Source organism: Bacillus rossius, chromosome 3 (genome assembly GCF_032445375.1).
Source record: "Bacillus rossius redtenbacheri isolate Brsri chromosome 3, Brsri_v3, whole genome shotgun sequence".
Lineage (NCBI taxonomy): Eukaryota > Metazoa > Arthropoda > Insecta > Phasmatodea > Bacillidae > Bacillus > Bacillus rossius.
The window spans coordinates 114,672,748-114,692,863 of NC_086332.1; the positions used below are offsets into that span (position 1 = coordinate 114,672,748).

Sequence of the window (20,116 nt, forward strand, 5' to 3'; positions counted from 1 at the left end):
ATTCTGTTAACTTATTTTTTTGATGAATTTTGGAATTTTTCCCGATTTTCTAACATAAAAATTACAGATTTCCAAGATGGTGACTAAATTTTAAGATGGCGACCATAATGGTAATTATATCATTGATAGGATCCAATATGACGGTCATATCATAAAGTGTAACGATGACATATTACTCAAACAAGATGGCGGGTGTAATGAAACATGCAAAATTTATATAATCCAAGGTGGCGAATGTAACGATAAGTGCAACAGTGGTTTGTAAGAGTATTATTATTTAATTAGATTTTTTTATGATTTTTAAAGTTATTTTCATTAAAATCGGATAAAAAATAAAAAATTTAAAGGTGGCGGGCGTAACGGAAAACTCAACGGTGACCTCATAATCCAAGATGTCGGTTCTGTCTCGAACAAGTAGTGCTATTATTACTTAAAATTAAAAAAAAAATTCAAGTCCGAATATTTATGTTATTTTTTATATACCTTATTTAATTCTCAGTCTGGTAAATGTCTCGATAGCCGAGCGGTTAAAGGCGTATGTTTTTCCAACCTAGCGATCAGAGCTTCGCTGGTTCGAATCACAGCACTTCCAATGTATTTTGCATAAAAAATTAAATTTAATATGTCGATAAGGATCATAATAGCTATGGTAGGTAATGGAACATCGACCTTATGTGATGAGACAGAGCGACGCTGGTGCTATCTAGGAACAAACAACAAAAACAAAGTCGACGGTATCCAAGATAGCGGCCTCCAATGGAACAGAAAAAAATTAAGAGCGACGCTGGTGCTATCTAGGAACAAACAACAGAAACAAAGTCGATGGTATCCAAGATGGCGGCCTTCAGCATAACAGAAAAAATCAAGAGCGATGCTGGTGCTATCTAGGAACAAACAACAGAAACAAAGTCGACGGTATCCAATATGGCGGCCTCCAGTGGAACAGAAAAAAATCAAGAGCGATGCTGGCGCTATCTAGGAACAAACAACAGAAACAAAGTCGACGGTATCCAAGATGGCGGCCTCCAGTGGAATAGAAAAAATCAATATGGCGACAGAGACGAAAATATCATCATAATGAGTGGGGCGCTCGATTTAAAGATGGCGGATCCAATATGGCTACCGTGATCTTGTCACGTTACGTGGTGTCCCGTTACGCTGTGTCCCGTTACGTTCATCGAAGATGGCCGTCGTGACGTCACAATCATATTTGTGCCTCGGCTCCGGCTCCACAGCCAGAAGCCAGTTTCCGGAGCCCCATTCATATACTACTCATGGTGGTGGAGACTCGGGGCCAGTAACTGCTATGCTGACTCACCTCCCAAGCAGCCGGCCAGGAAGTCGAGGGCCATGGTGGAGGCGCTGGGCGTCTAGGCGGTCAGTCAACGCGCGCGGTATCACCACGGAGTCTCCTCGGAGTACCGGCATCTGGTGCGGTACCTGGGACGGGACGACCTCTTGGGGCACAGTGCGAGGGAGCACCTAATGAAGCACCAACAAACATGTGCCCGTCAATGTCACAACATGGTGCCAACTTACCTCAGAGTAGTATATGAAAGGGACTAACGCAGCAGATTTTAAAGTTTAATGCCAGAGGTGCCGACCCCAATCTTGGATTTTGAAGTCACGGCGGGCAGATTTGATGGCATTTATTTTTAACCATGTCATTGAATTTTAAAATTGGTTAATTATTGCCAAAAAATTACTCAAATTTTACCCAAAATTCGCGGCAAATTCACCATAATTTCCAGTTGTTAGGAAATTAATTCCGCCAAAAAATCATAAAAATAGATAAAAATTTCCCAATTTTGAAGGAAACACAGAAAATTTTCAGTTTTATTCTCCAAAAAATGCCAGAAGTTTAACATGTCTCCATTTAGGCTTAATTTCCCCGTCGACAAGCCTCCCATAAGACTCCAGAACAAAATTTTGACTTTGGCCTGAACCATACATTTAAAATTATTTAAATTTTGAGCAAAAATTTAAAATAAATAATTCAAATCTTGAGTTCTTAATTAATTGTAGTCGTCGCTTCGCATCCCGGTAAGGGTAAATTTTATAATATGCATAAAAATTTTAAACTAACTTAATTGTAATTTAAATAAAATACTAATAAATATCCTGATACTTCACTAGAATTATACAACATTCCGCCATTTCGAATAGTGATGTCACATAAGCCTTAATAAAAATCTGTTAGTTTTAAGTTAGAAAATCGGTAAAACAATCTAAATTCATGAAAAGAATCATTTAAAAATTTAATTTAAACACTTTGGTCATGGAGTCCTTGGTTAAAACCCGGTGAGATCAAAAATAATAAGGACAATAGATGCTTCCTCCATTGAAGCCACCAGAAGACTGACCTCCCACCACTAATGCCAAGGTAGATACGACATAATGGCAGCCATCTCGGGTACGCCATCAAGTTTTCAGTAATCAATACAAGAAGCGCATATGTCACATAGTACACATGCCATCTGCCAGAGTGCGCTTCCGCCATAGTAGTTTATTTTTTATCTGTCTAGAGTGCAATGGTAGTATTTGTTACCAGACCAACAGCTGTTGCGACATATGACATTAGGTTGGCCGTCTTGGTCGTCATCTTGAAAATCTGTGATTTTTTAGCAAGAAAATAAAAGAGAATTCTATACATCATTAAAAAATTACACATTAATTTACTGATTGATTCGATCAATTTCCGTCCTTGGTTCAACCTTGGTCAATACAAAAAAAAATTTAAATATCACATTAATTTGCCAATAAAACGATAGTTAAAGAAATAAAAAAACAACAATAGGCCTAAACAAATAAAATGTATAACATAAATTCTACAATATAATATTAGATTATCACAATTGTTTCTCGATTGCAACAAATTTTCTTAGAAGTCGAAGCGAGTCCTTAACATGTAATTTCAGGGCAGTTCTAATTACCAGTCAATTAACCAGGTACATGCCTTGAGACAGCTGAGAATCACTGACACGCCAAGCGATTTTCCTTTTCCTTGAGGTCTAGCGAAGCCCACCTTCCCCTACAATTGTGAGTGACCATCCCGCATAGCAAATTAAAATAAATAATATTTACCTCCAAATAATATGTGGTGACCTCTGTTGGCAAGAATCAGGACTACTTGTAACAATTTCTTTGCATGAGATAGCTGCTAAATGGAGCTATTTTAGTCAGTTGAAGCTTGTAGAGTCGTAGCTTCGTAGCCTCGTACCCTTGTAACATCCCAGCCATGTAGCCTCGTAGCCATGTAGCATTTTAGACTTACAGCCAAATGTCGTTGAAGCAGCTGGGGCCAAAGTTAGTTGAAGCCAAAGACAGTTGGGGCAGTTGGAGTCTACTGTTTATTTTCGATCATATCCTACTGATAGGAATGTATCCTACTTGGTTCATTGTCCGTGTAAAGGTACGCACTTTTCGTTAAATACGCGTAGTCGTGTCTGTAGTATCGTATCCTACTGATGAGATCGTATCCCTCTAATGAGATCGTATCCCAATGATGAGATCGTATCTCTCTATTGAAATCGTATACATCTGATGAGCTCGTATTCCCTCTGATTAGTACGTATACCTCTGATGAGATCGTATCTCTCTATTAAAATCGTATACATCTGATGAGCTCGTATACCTCTGACGAGATCGTATCTCTCTATTGAAATCGTATACATCTGATGAGCTCGTATTCCCTCTGATGAGTTCGTATATCTCTGATCAGATCGTATCTCTCTATTGAAATCGTATACATCTTATGAGCTCGTATTCTCTCTGATGAGATCGTATCCCTCTGATGAGTTCGTATACCTCTGATGAGATCGTATCTCTCTATTGAAATCTTATATATCTGATGAGCTCGTATTCCCTCTGATGAGTTCGTATACCTCTGATGAGATCGTATCCCTCTGATGGGATCGTATCCTACCAGCTATAATTATCGTCAAAATGTGCGTCCTTTACATTAAATATGCTTCCTTTTTTAATGTGCTTCCAAACGCGCTTCCTTTAGGATGAATGTGCACTCACAATTCGGTTGTCAGGATAAGATTGGCCTCGTGATTTTGAGACGCCTGGTATATACGCTTAACAAGGAAGATGTCCTTTTTAAAATGGTCGTCGAGTATCGACGAAAAATGCCTTTTTCTTTGGACAACCTTGATCTATACGCCTGACTTTGTACGTGACCAGTTTAAAATGTTCTTTTGAGTATCCACGACTCTTGATTCATAGACATTTGGCCTACATGTCTGACATTGTACAAGGGCTGTTTAACATGTTTGTCGAGTATCGAAATATTGGACCTCTTGTCTGACCACCAAACGGACATGCCTGGCCTACTTACTAGTTGTGCCTGACCAACCTACTAGAATTGTTTGTCCAATATATCTGATGTGCTTGGCCACATACTGGTCGTGTTAGCATGACCAACCGACTGGATATGTGTGATTGGTCAACCGACTGATTTGCATGATCACAAACTTGACATGAATAGCTTATATCAGGACGTGCCTGACCACAGACTCTTTGTGTTGGCCACTGACTGGAGGTGTTTAGCCAACAACTGGATGTGGCTGTACACCGACTGGATGTGTCTGGCCACCAAATGTTCGTGTTAGCCTGACCACCAACTGGAAGTGCCTAACTAACAACTGGACGTGCCTGGCCGCTGACTGGACATTTGTGGCCACAAACTGAATGTGCCTGATTGCCGAATACGTGCCTGGCCACCAACTGTACATGGTTTACTAAAGGTTGACTGTGCGTGGCCACCGATTGACCGTTCCTAGTTAATTGACTGTAATGTAGAACGGCCCAAAACACATGTTATGGACTAGCTTCGCCTTCTAAGAAAACTGTAGAGTTCTAAAACACTAGTAATATCATAATTTTTACTTGTAAAAGATACATAATATTATTTTTTTAATTTTTTGATGTTTTATTTCTCTAACTATCGTTTTATTGGCAAATTGATGTGATATTAATTAAAATACATTTTTTGTTTTGACCAAGGTTTAATCAAGGGCGGAAATCGATCGAATCAATCTGTCAATGAATGAATAATTTTTTCATGTTATATTGAATTTTCTTAGAATTTCTTGCTGAATAATTACAGATTTTCAAGATGACGTCCAACAGCTGACGGTCTGGTAAATAATACTACCACTGCAATATAGCTGTGAAAATTAAACTACTGTAGTGGCAGCGCACTCTAGCAAACGTCATGTGCGCAACGTGACAGTAGTGCTCCTTGTAACATCTACTGAAAACAAGAAAGCGTACCCAAAATGGCTGTCATGACGTCGTACTTGCTGACATAATCTCTACCTTGACATTACTGGTGGGAGGTCAGTCTGCTGGTGGCTTCCGTGGAGGAAGGATCCATCGATATTAAGTTCGAACAGAAGGCTCCATTAACTAAGTGTGTTTTTTATTTAACATTTATGAAATGTAATATTATAAATTTAATTTTATCCCGTTATTCTAGGTTAAAAATTGCGGATTTTAACTATGGCGGACGTGACTTCAGTATTAAAAATGGCGAAAGGTTATAAAATATAAGATTGCGGTTGTGACGAAGCAGGATTTTTATTAGAGTTTACTATAATTTTTATTTATATTTATATTTATTTATTTTATGATTAAGTAATTTTAAAACTTTTTATGCATTTATTAAATTTTTCTCCTGCCAGAAATCAAACAAAGCAAGGACTGATATTCATTAAGTAACTAAATATATAATTTATTATACAAATGGGCATCCGGGCACAGGGTTCAGGATGAGGAGCCAGAAGCCAGTCCGCCATCTTGGATTTGTGACTTCACAGTGGCCATCTTGGATAACCTTGACCTTGAATTTTGACCTTGAAGTTCAAACTATGGCAAAATTGTCTAAATTTGCCAAAATTTAAAAATTTATCAAAAATTCACCAAAATTCGCCCAAATTTCCAGTTTTTTGGAAACGAATTCCACCAAAAATTCTTAAAAAATTTGATAATGCAAAAATTAGGATTTCAATACCCTCAAAAGACTTTTGCCTTAGAAAGAATACGTAATCCATATTGAGGCTTAAATATCCATGTCTACAGCCTACCATATGCCTCTGACGTCATCATGTATTACGGCGTCACCGTTGCAATTTCCGTAACGGCCGCCATCTTAAAAATTCCTTATTTATTATCTGATTTTAATACCAAAATATTTAAAATGTATAAAAAACTAAATTAATTAAATTTTAATAAAATAATACTTAATTATCACCGTTGCACATATGTTATGGTCACCATATTGGATTTTAGATCGTTACACTTTTCGTTATGGCCGCCATCTTGGATTCTATAAATGTTTTATGTTTCGTTATGTCCGCCATTTTGGTTGAGTATGACGACATCGTTACACTTTTAGTTACGGCTGACATATTGGATTCTAGATGGTTGCACTTTTGGTTACGGCTGCCATCTTGAAAACCGTGATTTTTATGCTAGAAATTGGGAAAAAATTTCAAAAATTATAAAAAATAATAATTCAATAATAATCAAATACAATTTTAAATATGCTCTTAAGCCTTGAAGTACTCGGTTCGACTTCATCAACTAGACATCCTTGTGGCTACTGCGATATGATATAGGAAAGTCCTCTAGCCCCTATAGTAATTTAATTAACAGGTGTTTAAATTAAATATTATGTGCCAGATATATTGGAACAAATATTTAAAAATATTACTCATTCAATAAACAAAAACTCTAATGCAATTAGTGAAAACACCGAGTTAAAATTATTGAGTTATTTCCTTATTTCTCGAGATTGGCGGGTAGTATCGGACAGTTAAAAAACTTGTCAAAAATTTGTGTACATAATTTAAATACTTTAAATATACAGGATCATAATACATTGAATGTGTTTGGAAATCTCGGGGACACACATAAATATTATGCTAGAGTTTTTTAAGCAGTATAAAGTTATAAAAACTTAGCTGTTTTAATGTAAAAACGTTTTCAAAACTGCACTACGTCATTCAAATTTAGAATAATAGTGTATAAATAGAATAAAATGGTGTGATAAGTCAATAAAATATTTCTTGATTTCACAGAATATCCAGCATAAAAATACACCCCCAAAATAAAATTAGACGATGTTTTTAAGGTAATAACATCTGTCACATTTATAAAATAATGATGCTCCTTCAACACTTGCACAGTTTACAGGGCCCATTCCTTACACACACAGCATTGGATCCAATCTTCTTCAAAACTTTCCCCACATAATATGCAGATTGTTTCCTGTACACTTGACTGTGATGATGTTGCAAAGGTATCGAATTTGAATGATTTCTTGTACTTCAGACGCTTTCTTGTTTCCTTCTCAACTGTCTCATTGTGCTTAGCCTGCAGGGCTTCTTTAAATGGAGTTGATGTAAGAATTTCACTTCTCTGCGTCTTCCTTTTCCTACTTTGAATCCTGCGTTTGCTGGCATCTGGGAGAGGTGAGAGTTTTTCTAAAATAGTCAAAGGTTTGACTAATCCACTTGAACCTGGAGTTGGTTCCACGTTGGATGGTGCTGAACTGGACTGTGTGGCATACATTCCATTTTCTTGGCTGGTCGACGGATTTTTCACTTCTGTCATTTTGGAAGGTAGAAAATCAAAATCTGAAAATACACCCGAGTTGAATGGATGGATGCCTGTACACGAGAATCCTTTCAGAGCGATCTCCAGACGACAGACCTTGGTGTAGGCAGAACTTGCCAACACTGCAATGTCGTATTCATTAATACGCAGTCCAGGATTCTTTCTCATCCATGTGGAACATGCTTCTGCGTACGCCCCTTTAAAAGGTTTCATGAATGACCTGTCGAGAGGTTGCAGCCTATGAGTGGTGTGGGGAGGTGTTGGTAGCATGTGGATATGCTGCGATCTGGCATACACAATGACGTCCAGCTCCTTATGACTGCAGTGGCCGTCGAGGACGAGAAGTGTGGGACTTTGCTCCGTTGGATGTGCGTGCTTAGAAAAGTGTTTTAACCATGCTAAAAAATGTTCTGCATTCATCCAGTCATTTGGCTGAGTGACTCCGAAGCTCTCACCAGGAGCACCAATCATAAGCCTTTGATTCATTTTTTGTCGAGGAAAGATAAACATAGGTGGAATGAAGTGCCACGTAGCATTCATGCACAACACTGTTACGTTTCTAACTCTCTCCCCAGAAGTTAGTTTCCGAACTTGTCTTTTTCCTTTCATTGAAATAACTTTGCTGTTTTCATGGACAGAAGATATCCCCGTCTCATCCGCATTATAAATACGGGAAGGTGGGAAAGAATATTTATCAAACAATTGACCTAGTTTGTCATAAAATATAGTAACTTGAGGCTTATTAAAACCTGCTGCTCGCATTATGCTGGTAGATTCAGCAGTTCTCAATGACAATTCTGGATCGTAGTAGAAGTTTTTCCCTGCAAGTTTTTTTCTCTCTATTGAACCTATGGGGCAGATTCAAAGCAGCAGCCAAATCATACGCTAGCTTCAGGAACTCTTTTCTGGTGAGAGGCATAAGCATATCATCTAACTGTCTGATGTGAGATATTAATTGTTCCTCGTAACTATCTGAAAATGTCTTCTCAAACTGGCCTAATTTTGGTGAGATCTGTATTTCCCCTCCACTTTTAATTCGCATTAATCTGTCCTGTAAAGTGCTCTTTGGAACACTAAAAGTTATTGCAGCTTATCATACACTTAAACTATTAGCCAACACATTGTTTACAGCCAGCTTCATATCGTCTTCGGACCATTTGCCTCTTCTTTTCGCATCATTTTTGTCTTTCGACATGCTTGAAATTTATATAATCTGCAAACAGAAAACCTATTTCATGTCTGAACACATTAAAGGACCGTGTAAAATTAGCATGTGGTTTCTCTTACTAGCTACAGTAAAAATAAATGCTATAATTTCAAATTATTAGTAACGTCTTCAACACGCATGTTAAATTATAATACATTCATAATTAGATTGTACCACTCCTTTATGTAACAACTAAAAACTCAATAACAAAAATATGTAACGAAAACTAATTTTCAAAACAATTATAGACACTCTCGTAACTAACATTTGTAAATAATGCAAATTGTTGCTAATGCATACTAAACACAAATCTCATTATTGAAAAAATAATCAGGAATTTATAAACAAGCCTTAAACCAGTTACATATGTGTCTCAAAACAGAACACTTATATTTGTGTGTCTTACTACAGAAAATAGAGTACCTATGTATGTGTTCGGTACTACAGGACAAAGGGCCTGTTGGCTAATTGTGTGTCCAATACTAGAGGGCATTAAGTGTCCGGTGCTACCGGATCCGCATGCGACCAAATTAATTCTCGCCATTAGATAAACACTGTTAGATTTCCACTAAAAATCAATGAATATGTTATTCAGACTATAATGATTACCTGAACACAGTTTAGACACAAACCATTCAAACTAATTCCGGGTAGTTCACTTTCAAATCTTAACTTGGGTAGAAACATAAACAATGATATTCACAAAAACGCTCACAGTGTGGTAACAGCTCGAGGAACTAACACACTCTGCCGGAACATTTGTGTACTGGAAGGAACCTTTAAGACGCACCCTGCATTATGCTGTTACCTAGCGGGATTTTCGTGAACTCTTATGTGTCCGATGCTAGAGGCCGTCCGGTTCTAGAGGACTTTCCACTATGCATTTGCACATGATGTACGGAGACATGAGGGGAGTAAATGTACGTAGAATCCTTCTAGCATGAAGTTTTGCTGTGATGAGCGTCATGAATGGTTTACTCGAAATGATAATTTGCGTCGACATGCGAAAAACTGTAAAGGTGAAGGCCGTGTGCCTGCCGTGAAACTATCTAAAGCATTTCGACTCCACGGTTTAGATTGGAGACTCGTGAGCATACAAGCAAAAAAACGGACGTGCAGCAACCGATTGCTATGACATATGGACATTAAAATAAACCCAAGACCATTTTCGGTGCAATACAGGTGAACGATAATGGCTTCTACTTGGCGCAGTCTGCATTTCGTGGAACATTGAAAGACTACTATTATCTAAATACGTTTAGTGAGTCAAAAGACATTTGTAATTTCCTTGACGATATCAGGCAGAACATAATCAGCTTACTGATGGCGTAGCAACAAACGGTCCTTTAAAATATAACTTGTGGATGGACTGTGTATATGGCAAACCATATCCGTTCGATGACAAAGTAAAGAAGTGTGCATTCAAGTCATCGGTTGCAGTAATTTACAGTTCTGACGATGTGAAGCAAACTATTAAACACGGTGTCCAAAAACTTTGTCAAATAAGAAGAGGACTATGTCAGTAAAAGTTCCGGCTGGTCTCTGTCTAGTATAAACCGATTTGAGCTTAGAATTAGTCATTTAAAACCGATGCAAAACTAAATGTTTATAAAATTGTTAACTTTTGCAAGTGCTCCTGTCGTAGAATAGAAATTATGTAATAAAAATGATGTTTGTAAAAGAACTTGTGGTGTGTTATTTTCGAACCTGTCACTTTTTTAAATATTTTTAATTAAATTTATGTTTTTGCTTCGCCTATAGATCGAACCAAGGATGGGAATCGATCCAATTAATCAGTTAATTAATAAGTAATTATTTTCGATGAATTTAAGTAATTTTCCTAAATTTCTAGGTTAATTATTACGAATTTACAATATGGCGGACATAACGACTTAAAGGATGTTCGTTGGCTAGGAAACTATGCTTCTTTTAGGACTTTAAACATGATTTCTTGAAATTATCGCTTTTACATAAAATTAAGATTTGTTGCATCGTCCAGGGATCGAACCAAGGACGGGAATCGATCCAATCAATCAGTATATTTTTTCCCAATTTATTTAATGGATTTTGAAATTTTTCCCTAATTTCTAGCTAAATAAATACTAATATCTAAGATGGCACCCAAATGACAATATGGTGGGTGTCTCCATAATAATATATGATTACTTCACTCTAGTGGGTAAAATTTTAACTAATATAATGGTAGGGCACTCTAGTAGATGTAAACAAGAAGTCGGTCACCAGCAGACGAAAATAAGATGGCGGATATTATGTGACACTAGCTGATTATATATATATTATATACCATGGTATTGGTGGTGGGAGGTTAGTCTACAGGTGGCTTCCGTGGAGGGAGGATCTATCGACATTTCTTTATTTTTGCTCTTACCGTGTTCGAACCGAGGACTGCAAGGCCTAAGTAAATTAATATTGAATTATGTTTTCATTAATAATTTTTTTATAATTTTTGAATTTTTTTCCAATTTTCTAGGATAAAAATTATGGTTTTACAATATGGTGGCTGTAACGAAAAGTGCGATGATCTAAAATCCAATATGTCAGCCATAACGAAAAGTTTAATGATGTCGTCAACTCAACCAAGATGGCGGGCATAACGAAACATGTATCAATTATAGAATCCAATATGGCGGCCATAACGAAAAGTGTAACAATCTAAAATCCAATATGGCGACCGTAACGATATGTGACATGGTGATTTTTAAGTAATACTTTATTAAAATTTAATTAATTTTTTTATTAATTTTTAATTTTTTAAATTATCATTAGATAATAAATAAGGATTTTCAAGATTGTGGTCGCAAAGGAAATTGCAACGGTGACTTCATAATCCATGATGACGAAGAGGCTTATCGGAGGCTTTAGACATGGATGCTTAAGCCTCAATATGGAATATGTGTTCTTTCTAAGGCAAAAGTCATTTGATATTTTTCAAAATCCTAATTTTTGCATTATCAAATTTTTTAAGAATTTTTGGTGGAATTCGTTTCCAAACAACTGGAAATTCGGGCGAATTATGGTGAATTTTCGACAAATTTTAAAGGTCAAAGTTCAAGATCAAGGTCATTCAAGATGTCCGCCGTGACGTCACAAATCCAAGATTGCGGACAGGCTCCTGGTTCCTTACCCTGAACCCTGTGCCCGGATGCCCATTTGTATACTACTAATGTAAATTTTTTTAAATTTATTTTTGTTCAAAAATTAAAGAATATTAATTTTACAGTTCAAGGTCAAAGCTCTCTTCTGGAGTCTTATTGGAGACTTAACGATGGGGAATGAAGCCTCAGTGGGGACATTTCAAGCCTCTGGCTTTTTTTTTTTTTTTGGGAAATAAAACGGGATAGTGTAACACAAAACGGGAATTTTTCCCTTGAAATAGGGTAATATTTATTTTTGTGATTTTTTTTTAGATTTTTTGGTGGATTTTTTTCTGATAATTGAATATTTTGAAGAATTTTTGGCAACTATTTGGCAATTTTTGAGTGTTTTTTTTTTACTATTTTTGGTCATTTATTAAGGTCAATTTCAAAGAGCAATGGTCAAGGTCATTCAAAATTGCCGCCTTGACGTAAGAATTCAAGAGAGCGATCGTCACTTCTGGCACCTTTCCTTAAACCCTGTCGTCGGAGCCCCTTTCATATTGTACTCCTCAGCTCCAGTCACACACATTCACCCTTTTTTAATCAACGATAATATAGGCCTAGGCCGTATTTCTCTGTAGGATTCGCAAGGGGGGCTTGGGTTTTAACCGACACAAGTCAAATCTGGATAGTGTGTTTGAGTAAAATCTGGATAGTGTGTTTGCATGCTGCCAATATATTTACGTATATGCGTATAAGAAGCAGAAAACTTTAAAATATCCAAAATATTTTCAATAAATCATAGTTTTGACTTACGTTTATCACCCTGTTCCAGTCACGATTTTGAAAGAGCAAGTGAGAGGCCTCTTGATTCTAAAGTAGGGGGGACAGGCCCTCGTACACCCTCTCCCCTCCAGGCATTATTTACGCCCATGTACAGTGATGACAATATTATGAAATTTAGTTGACAGTACTACCTCATAGAATCATTTTTTTGAAAACCTATTATAATCATCTGATAATGTTCACAATAGTCAAGACATTTAGAATTGATCGTTCTTTGAATGATTCTTGCAATGGGACAGACTGATTTAATACTTATTTTTCATACGCCATTGCTGGTTTTCACTGTATGACATGAAGAAAACCTGAAGAACATACAAAGAAAGTTTATTATACAAACACACAGGAAAAGAACCCAAAATCAGACGATGTCAAATGTTGTATGTATAGACAGAACAGAAAATTCCATGGAAGGAATTAGAATAAAATCACAACACACACTAGCACAGTGGTCTGACGACAAGACAGTTGCAACACGAATAACTCCTTAGACGACATAGCTTCAACAGAATAACCGAACTTTATATTAAACAGAAAATCTGGCAACACAATGACGACAGCGCAGAAGGACAAAGTACTATTAATTTTTATTTGTCCATTGGCGTATGTTTAATATAACAAAACCACATATTTGACAAGTAAACTTGTCAGTCACATGCAACACAACACTGTACCAAATTTTTAAATAGTACATACAGAACACTGATGTTAAACTATTTAACCACCCCGCCTACCCGGACACACATGTGGTGTGTAGAGCTTCAGAAAAAAAAGAACACGTGATTTGAAAACGGATCAAGATATCCGAGTAGGATGTTTACAAAAAACATTTGATATTACGCTGAGGCTGGTAGAGTAGTTCTGTTTCCTATTTCGTTTTTAAACTGTATTTTTAGGAGAATGTAAATGCCTCAAACGCTTGTTTTCAGAACGATTTTTAGCCATGAAACGCCCCGTAGAGATACTTGAAAGCACTAATGTTACTTTTATTACACCTTTATGTTCATAAAATGCTATTGTTACCACTCAGAAGTCATAGATGGCCTATGCACGACGAGAAGACGGCGCGCCAGTTCACCAGACAATCACACCTATGGACCACTTGAAAGTCGGTGTGTATCTAGCAGCGACCAACTTCCGTCCCCATCTCTGGGTCGGGACTGCATCTGTCGGCGGTTCCATTATCATTTAACATTTAACTTAAATATTCTTCGAAAATACCGCCTGACTATTTAACGCATTAATAATCTTAATTGAAAATAGATGACTGTTTAGAATAAAGTGTTTGAAATGTTACTACTTAGGTGGTAAAACGGGATAACATACTAGGCGGGGCCTAGCCAAGGGCCCCCCCTCACCAACCAATGCATCAGGACCTTCACCATCAACAGAAACAACGACACCACACATCACCACCAGCCTCCAAGGACTTAAATAGTTGGACGAGGCCTCCTCCGGGCAAACCATTGTAATGTATATAACTGTAAATGTATTTCCTATTAATGTATCAAGTGTCCCCCTCCATGTATGTATTTTCCCAACTGTGCCTAATAAAGGACAGGAATATTTTGGTAGGGTGGACCCCCTGGGGGTTCCCCCATTTAAAAAAAAAATGTCTTATTAGGGCAACGAATATAAGCGACGCCATTAAAGAAAACGTGTGAATTATACAATTCTTAAACATTTTTAATAAATAAAATGCTTCTTTAAGTACGTTATGAAAAAATGATGAGAGTGAATTTTTACGATGCATACGCACCATGCTACGAAATTTTCACAGGATGAAGAAAAGGCTGTACCCAAAAAAAAAGGTAGATACAAATAAAAATTATAGATGTGTTTTTAAATCTTACAATTTGGTGATAGGTATTGAATACTGGCTCATACCATTGGAAACATTTGTTTATTTTGAATATTAGTGATGGAAATTGGGATTTTAAACTTTATCAAGTGTATTTTCAAATGTTTCTATATAAGTAAGGTTATACGAGTTTAGGTGCGTTATGAAAAGTTTATGAGAATGAATTTTTACGATGCGCGCACAGAATTCAACCTAAATTGACAAGATAAAATTTGCTACATACGAATGAAAATTTTATATATGCTTTTAAATCGCATACTGGTCCATATAATAAAAAACCTTTATTTTAATATTATTTACGGAATTTGTGTTTATAAACATTTTCAAGTTTATTTACTAGTGAATTTATACAAGTGATAATATGTTCATATATGTTTAATTTAATTTCATTATAAATTATAAATTTATTTATTATTATATAAACAATAATTTAAATTTGTAAATTGGAATTAACATTCAGGGTATTTATTATTTTCAAAATAAAAGAAATTTTAACATGATTATTATACTAAATTAAATAATTAATTCTATATGTGTTTTAATTAATGTTGAATACTGAGTAAATATTTAAATGTTTTAATTGGATTGATTTAAAACATTAATAAATGTATTAATAATACCACTCCAGTATTTTTATTATTTTATTTTTATTAATTATTTGCATGCAAAATTAAAGTTAGCTTTTTATCACGCCAAGTAACTATAACTTCTGACGTGCGGTACGTAAGTACACGCGCCCCTTTTAAGTATTTTCCATAAAATCTTTTGATGTTAATAAATAGACTAAAAGAAGTTAAGCAATTTAAATTTGGTTTTCTACATCAAACATTAATGTGCCAGTGTTTCCCAATTGCTTACAATTACATTCATAATGAGTTATAAGATGTGGAAGGTTAAATTTTATTCAGTTATAGCTATATCCGGCCACGTGTTGCTGTGGCTCAGTCTGGTTACATGGAAAATAAATAAAAAAAAAGCACACGTTTCTAGTATGTTTAATTTCACAATTTTTGAAGTAAAACATCTTTCGGTGAAATAAGGGTAAAATTTTTAATTAAAGTTTCAAGGCCGAGTTTTAATGCAACATTTTGGGAAAAATTGTTGTTAAACGTTTCTGACGCGAAAAGGACAGAATAGGTACATGGCCGAAGAGATATAAAGAGAGCACTATGATATATACTTTGCTGGGCTCGTTTTCGTTCTTCTCTGTGTGCGATCATTCGCCATTCGCCAAAAAATATATATAACCGAGAGAGATAGATGAACGAAAAAATGACAGAGCATGTGTGTGCGCATGCGCTTGTTTCAGAATATAGATATAGGTATCCTATACAGATAGCTGTGAATGCCTTGAATTCTATATTTGCTACTTACGCGCTCGCGTTTCTCCTTGTTCAACCAGCAGCATAGTGAGCGCTGTTGAGACAGTCCCTGCATTGCCCGCATAGATAGCGCTACCTGTTACGAATTTCATATTTCTTTTAGAGCTTTTGCATGTGTGGCAAACGTTTTTGAAGAAACAGTAACACGCACAATTTTTCTATATGGTGTGAGTATTTCAACAACGAGTAATATTTATTTAGAAAAAAATCTTTCTCTTTTTAACTGAAACAAGACCTGTGAACGTTGGCATAGTCTACATTAAAAAAAAGAGGCAGTTATTAAAAAAGAGGAGTGCGTTTAACTCAGTATACGTGATAGGAGTGAAAATTCTTTGGCAATTAAAACCTTGACTTGGAAGTCCATCGTAAGGAGTAAACCTTCGGATTGAGAGAGAGAGAGCGAGTGAGAGAGAAATATGACCATTTTTTTAATAAAGAGAATAAATAAAATTATTATTAATTTTAAAATAAGCTCAGATCTCATTATGTTATCCCCTGCCCAAATACTCCCTTACTAGATGCCAGCAAGTCGGATGACGTCAGGCGCAGGCGGGTCACTACCGCCGCGACCCTCCTATCCCTGCAGCACGGCAGAGTTCAACCTTTGCCACACGCCACCACGTGGAGCCCGGTGGTTTATGTTTATATATATCACATTTTTAGGAACACGATAACTGCCGTAATTTTTCACAATTCACTTCCAAACGGATACATACAATATAATCATGGAAAATTTAGGTAGAGTTCGTTCATGGGCAATATCCAACCAAAGGAGTAGAAATGGGGAAGGTTTCTTGGAAAAAAGAAAAATTGCTGTAACTCCTATAGTATGATGAATATCGCATCAGTTTTAATGTATCATAACTCGTAGGGGTAGTAACAAAAACTGTTTTCCAAATACATTTTTGATACGACCAACCAAAACTGCAAGGGGGGGATAAAACAAGGTTTGGAGGACAATAAATATCCAATACTCCCATAGTAGGCACAACATCAAATCCGTTAAAAAATTTGTAAATGGTATATATTTATCTAAGACATTTTCTTAAGCAATTTTTGATAAAACTAACCATAGCAGAAACGGGATTAAAAAACAGGGGTGGAATTAAAAAAATCCTAATTCCGTACCACAGACAATTTTAAAACCATTCTATTTATTGTAGAACCATAAATTATTATCTTCAACTTTCATCTGAAATAATTTTTTACGTGACCAACTATTACTGCAAGGTGTGTAGTACAAGAGGGTTTGAGGGACAATAAAATTAAATTAATAACTAACTTAGTAATCACACCATCAAATCCGTTTGGATTGTTTGTAAATCTTATAAATATCATCTAAAACCTTTGTCTGAAACAATTTTTGGTAATACAAACAATTATTGCAAGGGGTAAGAAAAACCTGGGTTTGGAATAAGAAAATAAATAAAACTTCACTAACATGTACGCTAGCGAATGCATTTTTATTTTTGTTTAACATTCTAAATATTGTCTAAAACTTTTGTTAAATTATATTTTTATTCTAGGCAACCATTACTGAAAGGGACGGAAATAACAAGGTTTGAATGTATACTGTCAAATCCGTTTTAATTTTTTGTATAAATTCTATTCTTTATCTAAAACTTTAGCTGAAGAAATTATTGATGAAACAAATTATTACCGTAAAAACAGGGGTCGAAATTTAAAAATATTAAATCCGTTCCAATTTATTTTTAACCATATTATTATATTAAACTTTGGTTCAATGCAAATTTTTATACGACCACGTTATTAGTACAAGGAATGAAAAATTGTTTTTGAAGACCAAAACATTGAATTATTACCATAGTTGTCATAGTAAGTAATTCGTTCTATTCAATTCTGGATGCATTGAGTTAAAAACATTCATAATATTTTCGCTGCATGGAAAATGAGAACATTTTGAATCGACCATTTTGTAATATTGGAGAACATAAATATGTTATGTATATTAAGTTCTTAAAATGTTCCATAATTTTATAGACGTTTACAAAATAATTCCAGAAAATATAGTTACTTCTAATTCTACCTACGATGTAAGCTGTGCCGAAAGAGATTTTTTTTTTAATGAAACTTCTTTGGACGCGATAAGAGTAAAATTTCATGGCCTAATTTTAATGCAACCTTTACGTGAAACATTGTGAAACGTTTCTGACGCGAAAAGGACAGAGAATAGGTACTTATCCAAAGAGATATACTTATGAGTCTAGTTTTTAATTGCCAAATAAGTTCACTTTTATCACATGTACTGAGATACACACGCTCCTTTTTTTAATAAAAAATCTTGTGTATAACTGCTTTCCCATTTCTGGCCTAGAGAAATTTTATTGTGTAAGAAACCGTATACATACCTGAAGTTGTAATTGCATTCACTGATTCACTTACAGATGTTATAAATTGATGACAAACTTGAATGCACTATGACAATATGAGAAATATCCTGAATGTTACCCAACGATTCCGAGTTTGAATAGTAAATTATAATTTTATAAAACAGTAAATTAAGTCAAAATATTACATAATTCCGTGTACATTGTAGAAAGCGTCGTAAATTATAATCTTCTTATTCAGAGTGTGTACTGGCAATAACAGAGTCTGTAACAGTGTACAAGCAATAAAATAAATATCCGGGACCGTATATAATGACGTGGGTCTATGCAGTAGGTTCTAACAGCACCAAACACACTTTGGTTCTCTCAAACAATACATAGCGCAATTCACTAACACAAGTATATGAAATGGTTGCATTTAAAATGATACAATATGAAACACTTTTTTATAACTACCAAGTAAAATAATACTAGCATGATAGAAGAAATTTCTAATTCCTTCCACGTAATGCTTTCTGTGCTGTTTATATGTTTCATATTTGACTGCTGCTGATTTGAGCTGGTTTTCTGTGTGTTTGTGTTTTAATCTTTCTTGTTCAATCATGTGGTTTCTCCATGACATACAGTTAAAACCAGCAATGCCGAATGTCAATTGAAATCTTAAAAACAAAATCAATGTGCTATGTTTTGTTCTAAGTTAAGGACAGGTTGGCTTTATACGTATAAATTTATTTGTATTATACCTTCATTTTAATAAAATTATAGTTATTTCTCCTTAACCTCTTTAAGTGCATCGTTGGCTTATGTTTCTAGTGCGGAATCGCCTCTAAGCACTATGCTATTAACTTGTGCGCAGTCTTCTCGTCGTGCATAGAGCAACTATGACATCTGAGCAATAACAATTTCATTTTGTGACGGATAAATGAAGGTAAAGGTGTACTGCAAGTCCTTAAGTGCTTTAAATAAGGATTTTTCATTTATAAAAATGATTATGAAAACATGTGTTTTAGGCAGTTTTACCCTTCCAAAATACAGTTAAAAAACTAAATACGGAAACAGAATTAATCATCCACCCTCAACGATCCAGTTCACCCATAACAAATTGTTTTTAAAACCAGTTGCCAAGATTATTTTGTAAACGTACGAGAAAACTTCTTTACTTTCTATTTGATATTACTGGGTAAAATACTAAGAATATGCTTCATTTCTAAATAGGTATTTGTATTATTTCAATAGCTGTTATCAGTCAATTACTGGAACAGAGAATCGTATTATTCCAAGTTAACCTTTTTTTTAGTCCACCGTTGGTTTCTAAGATCTACAAGCAATGTTTTGTTAATTGTGATGTCACAAGTTATAGGAGGGTGCTTTCTCCTGGGAGCTACCCTCTTGACGTGTATTTATTGTTAGGCGCGCGGTACTCACGACATCTTCCGGACTGCAGGCGACAGGGGCTCGAGTGTTCCCGCCAGCCCCACGACGGCGACTGCCTCGCCGCGGCGACCCCTGGCCCCTTATCGCGGGTCAGCGGGGCAGGGCCGGACCCTGCGCGGCGCAACAGCCGGCCGTGGTCAGCGCAGTGCTCACATTTACCATCTATTAGGACATTCATGTCAAATAAAGCCAGTGGCGTAGCCAGCATTTGTGTATGGGAGGTGTTAAGAACCATGCCGCCTCCCCCCCCCCCCACCGTATTAAAGCGTGGGGTCCGGGGGTCTTCCCCCGGGAACATTTTGATTTTAAGGTGCAAA

The 20,116-nt window shown here is 35.9% G+C and overlaps 1 protein-coding gene across 1 annotated transcript in view; it reads right to left on the bottom strand.

Annotated features, from left to right (window-relative positions):
- LOC134531171 (mitochondrial basic amino acids transporter) overlaps positions 1–19,889 on the bottom strand; it is an 81,781-nt gene extending 61,892 nt beyond the window's left edge. Inside the window, exons 1-2 of the mRNA XM_063366796.1 lie at positions 19,791–19,889; positions 1,319–1,482 (exon numbers count right to left, since the gene is read on the bottom strand). Coding sequence (XP_063222866.1) covers positions 1,319–1,352 — 34 coding nt within the window. The 5' untranslated portion in view covers positions 1,353–1,482; positions 19,791–19,889. The remainder of the gene's footprint in view (positions 1–1,318; positions 1,483–19,790) is intronic.
- Positions 19,890–20,116: the final 227 nt, after the last annotated feature.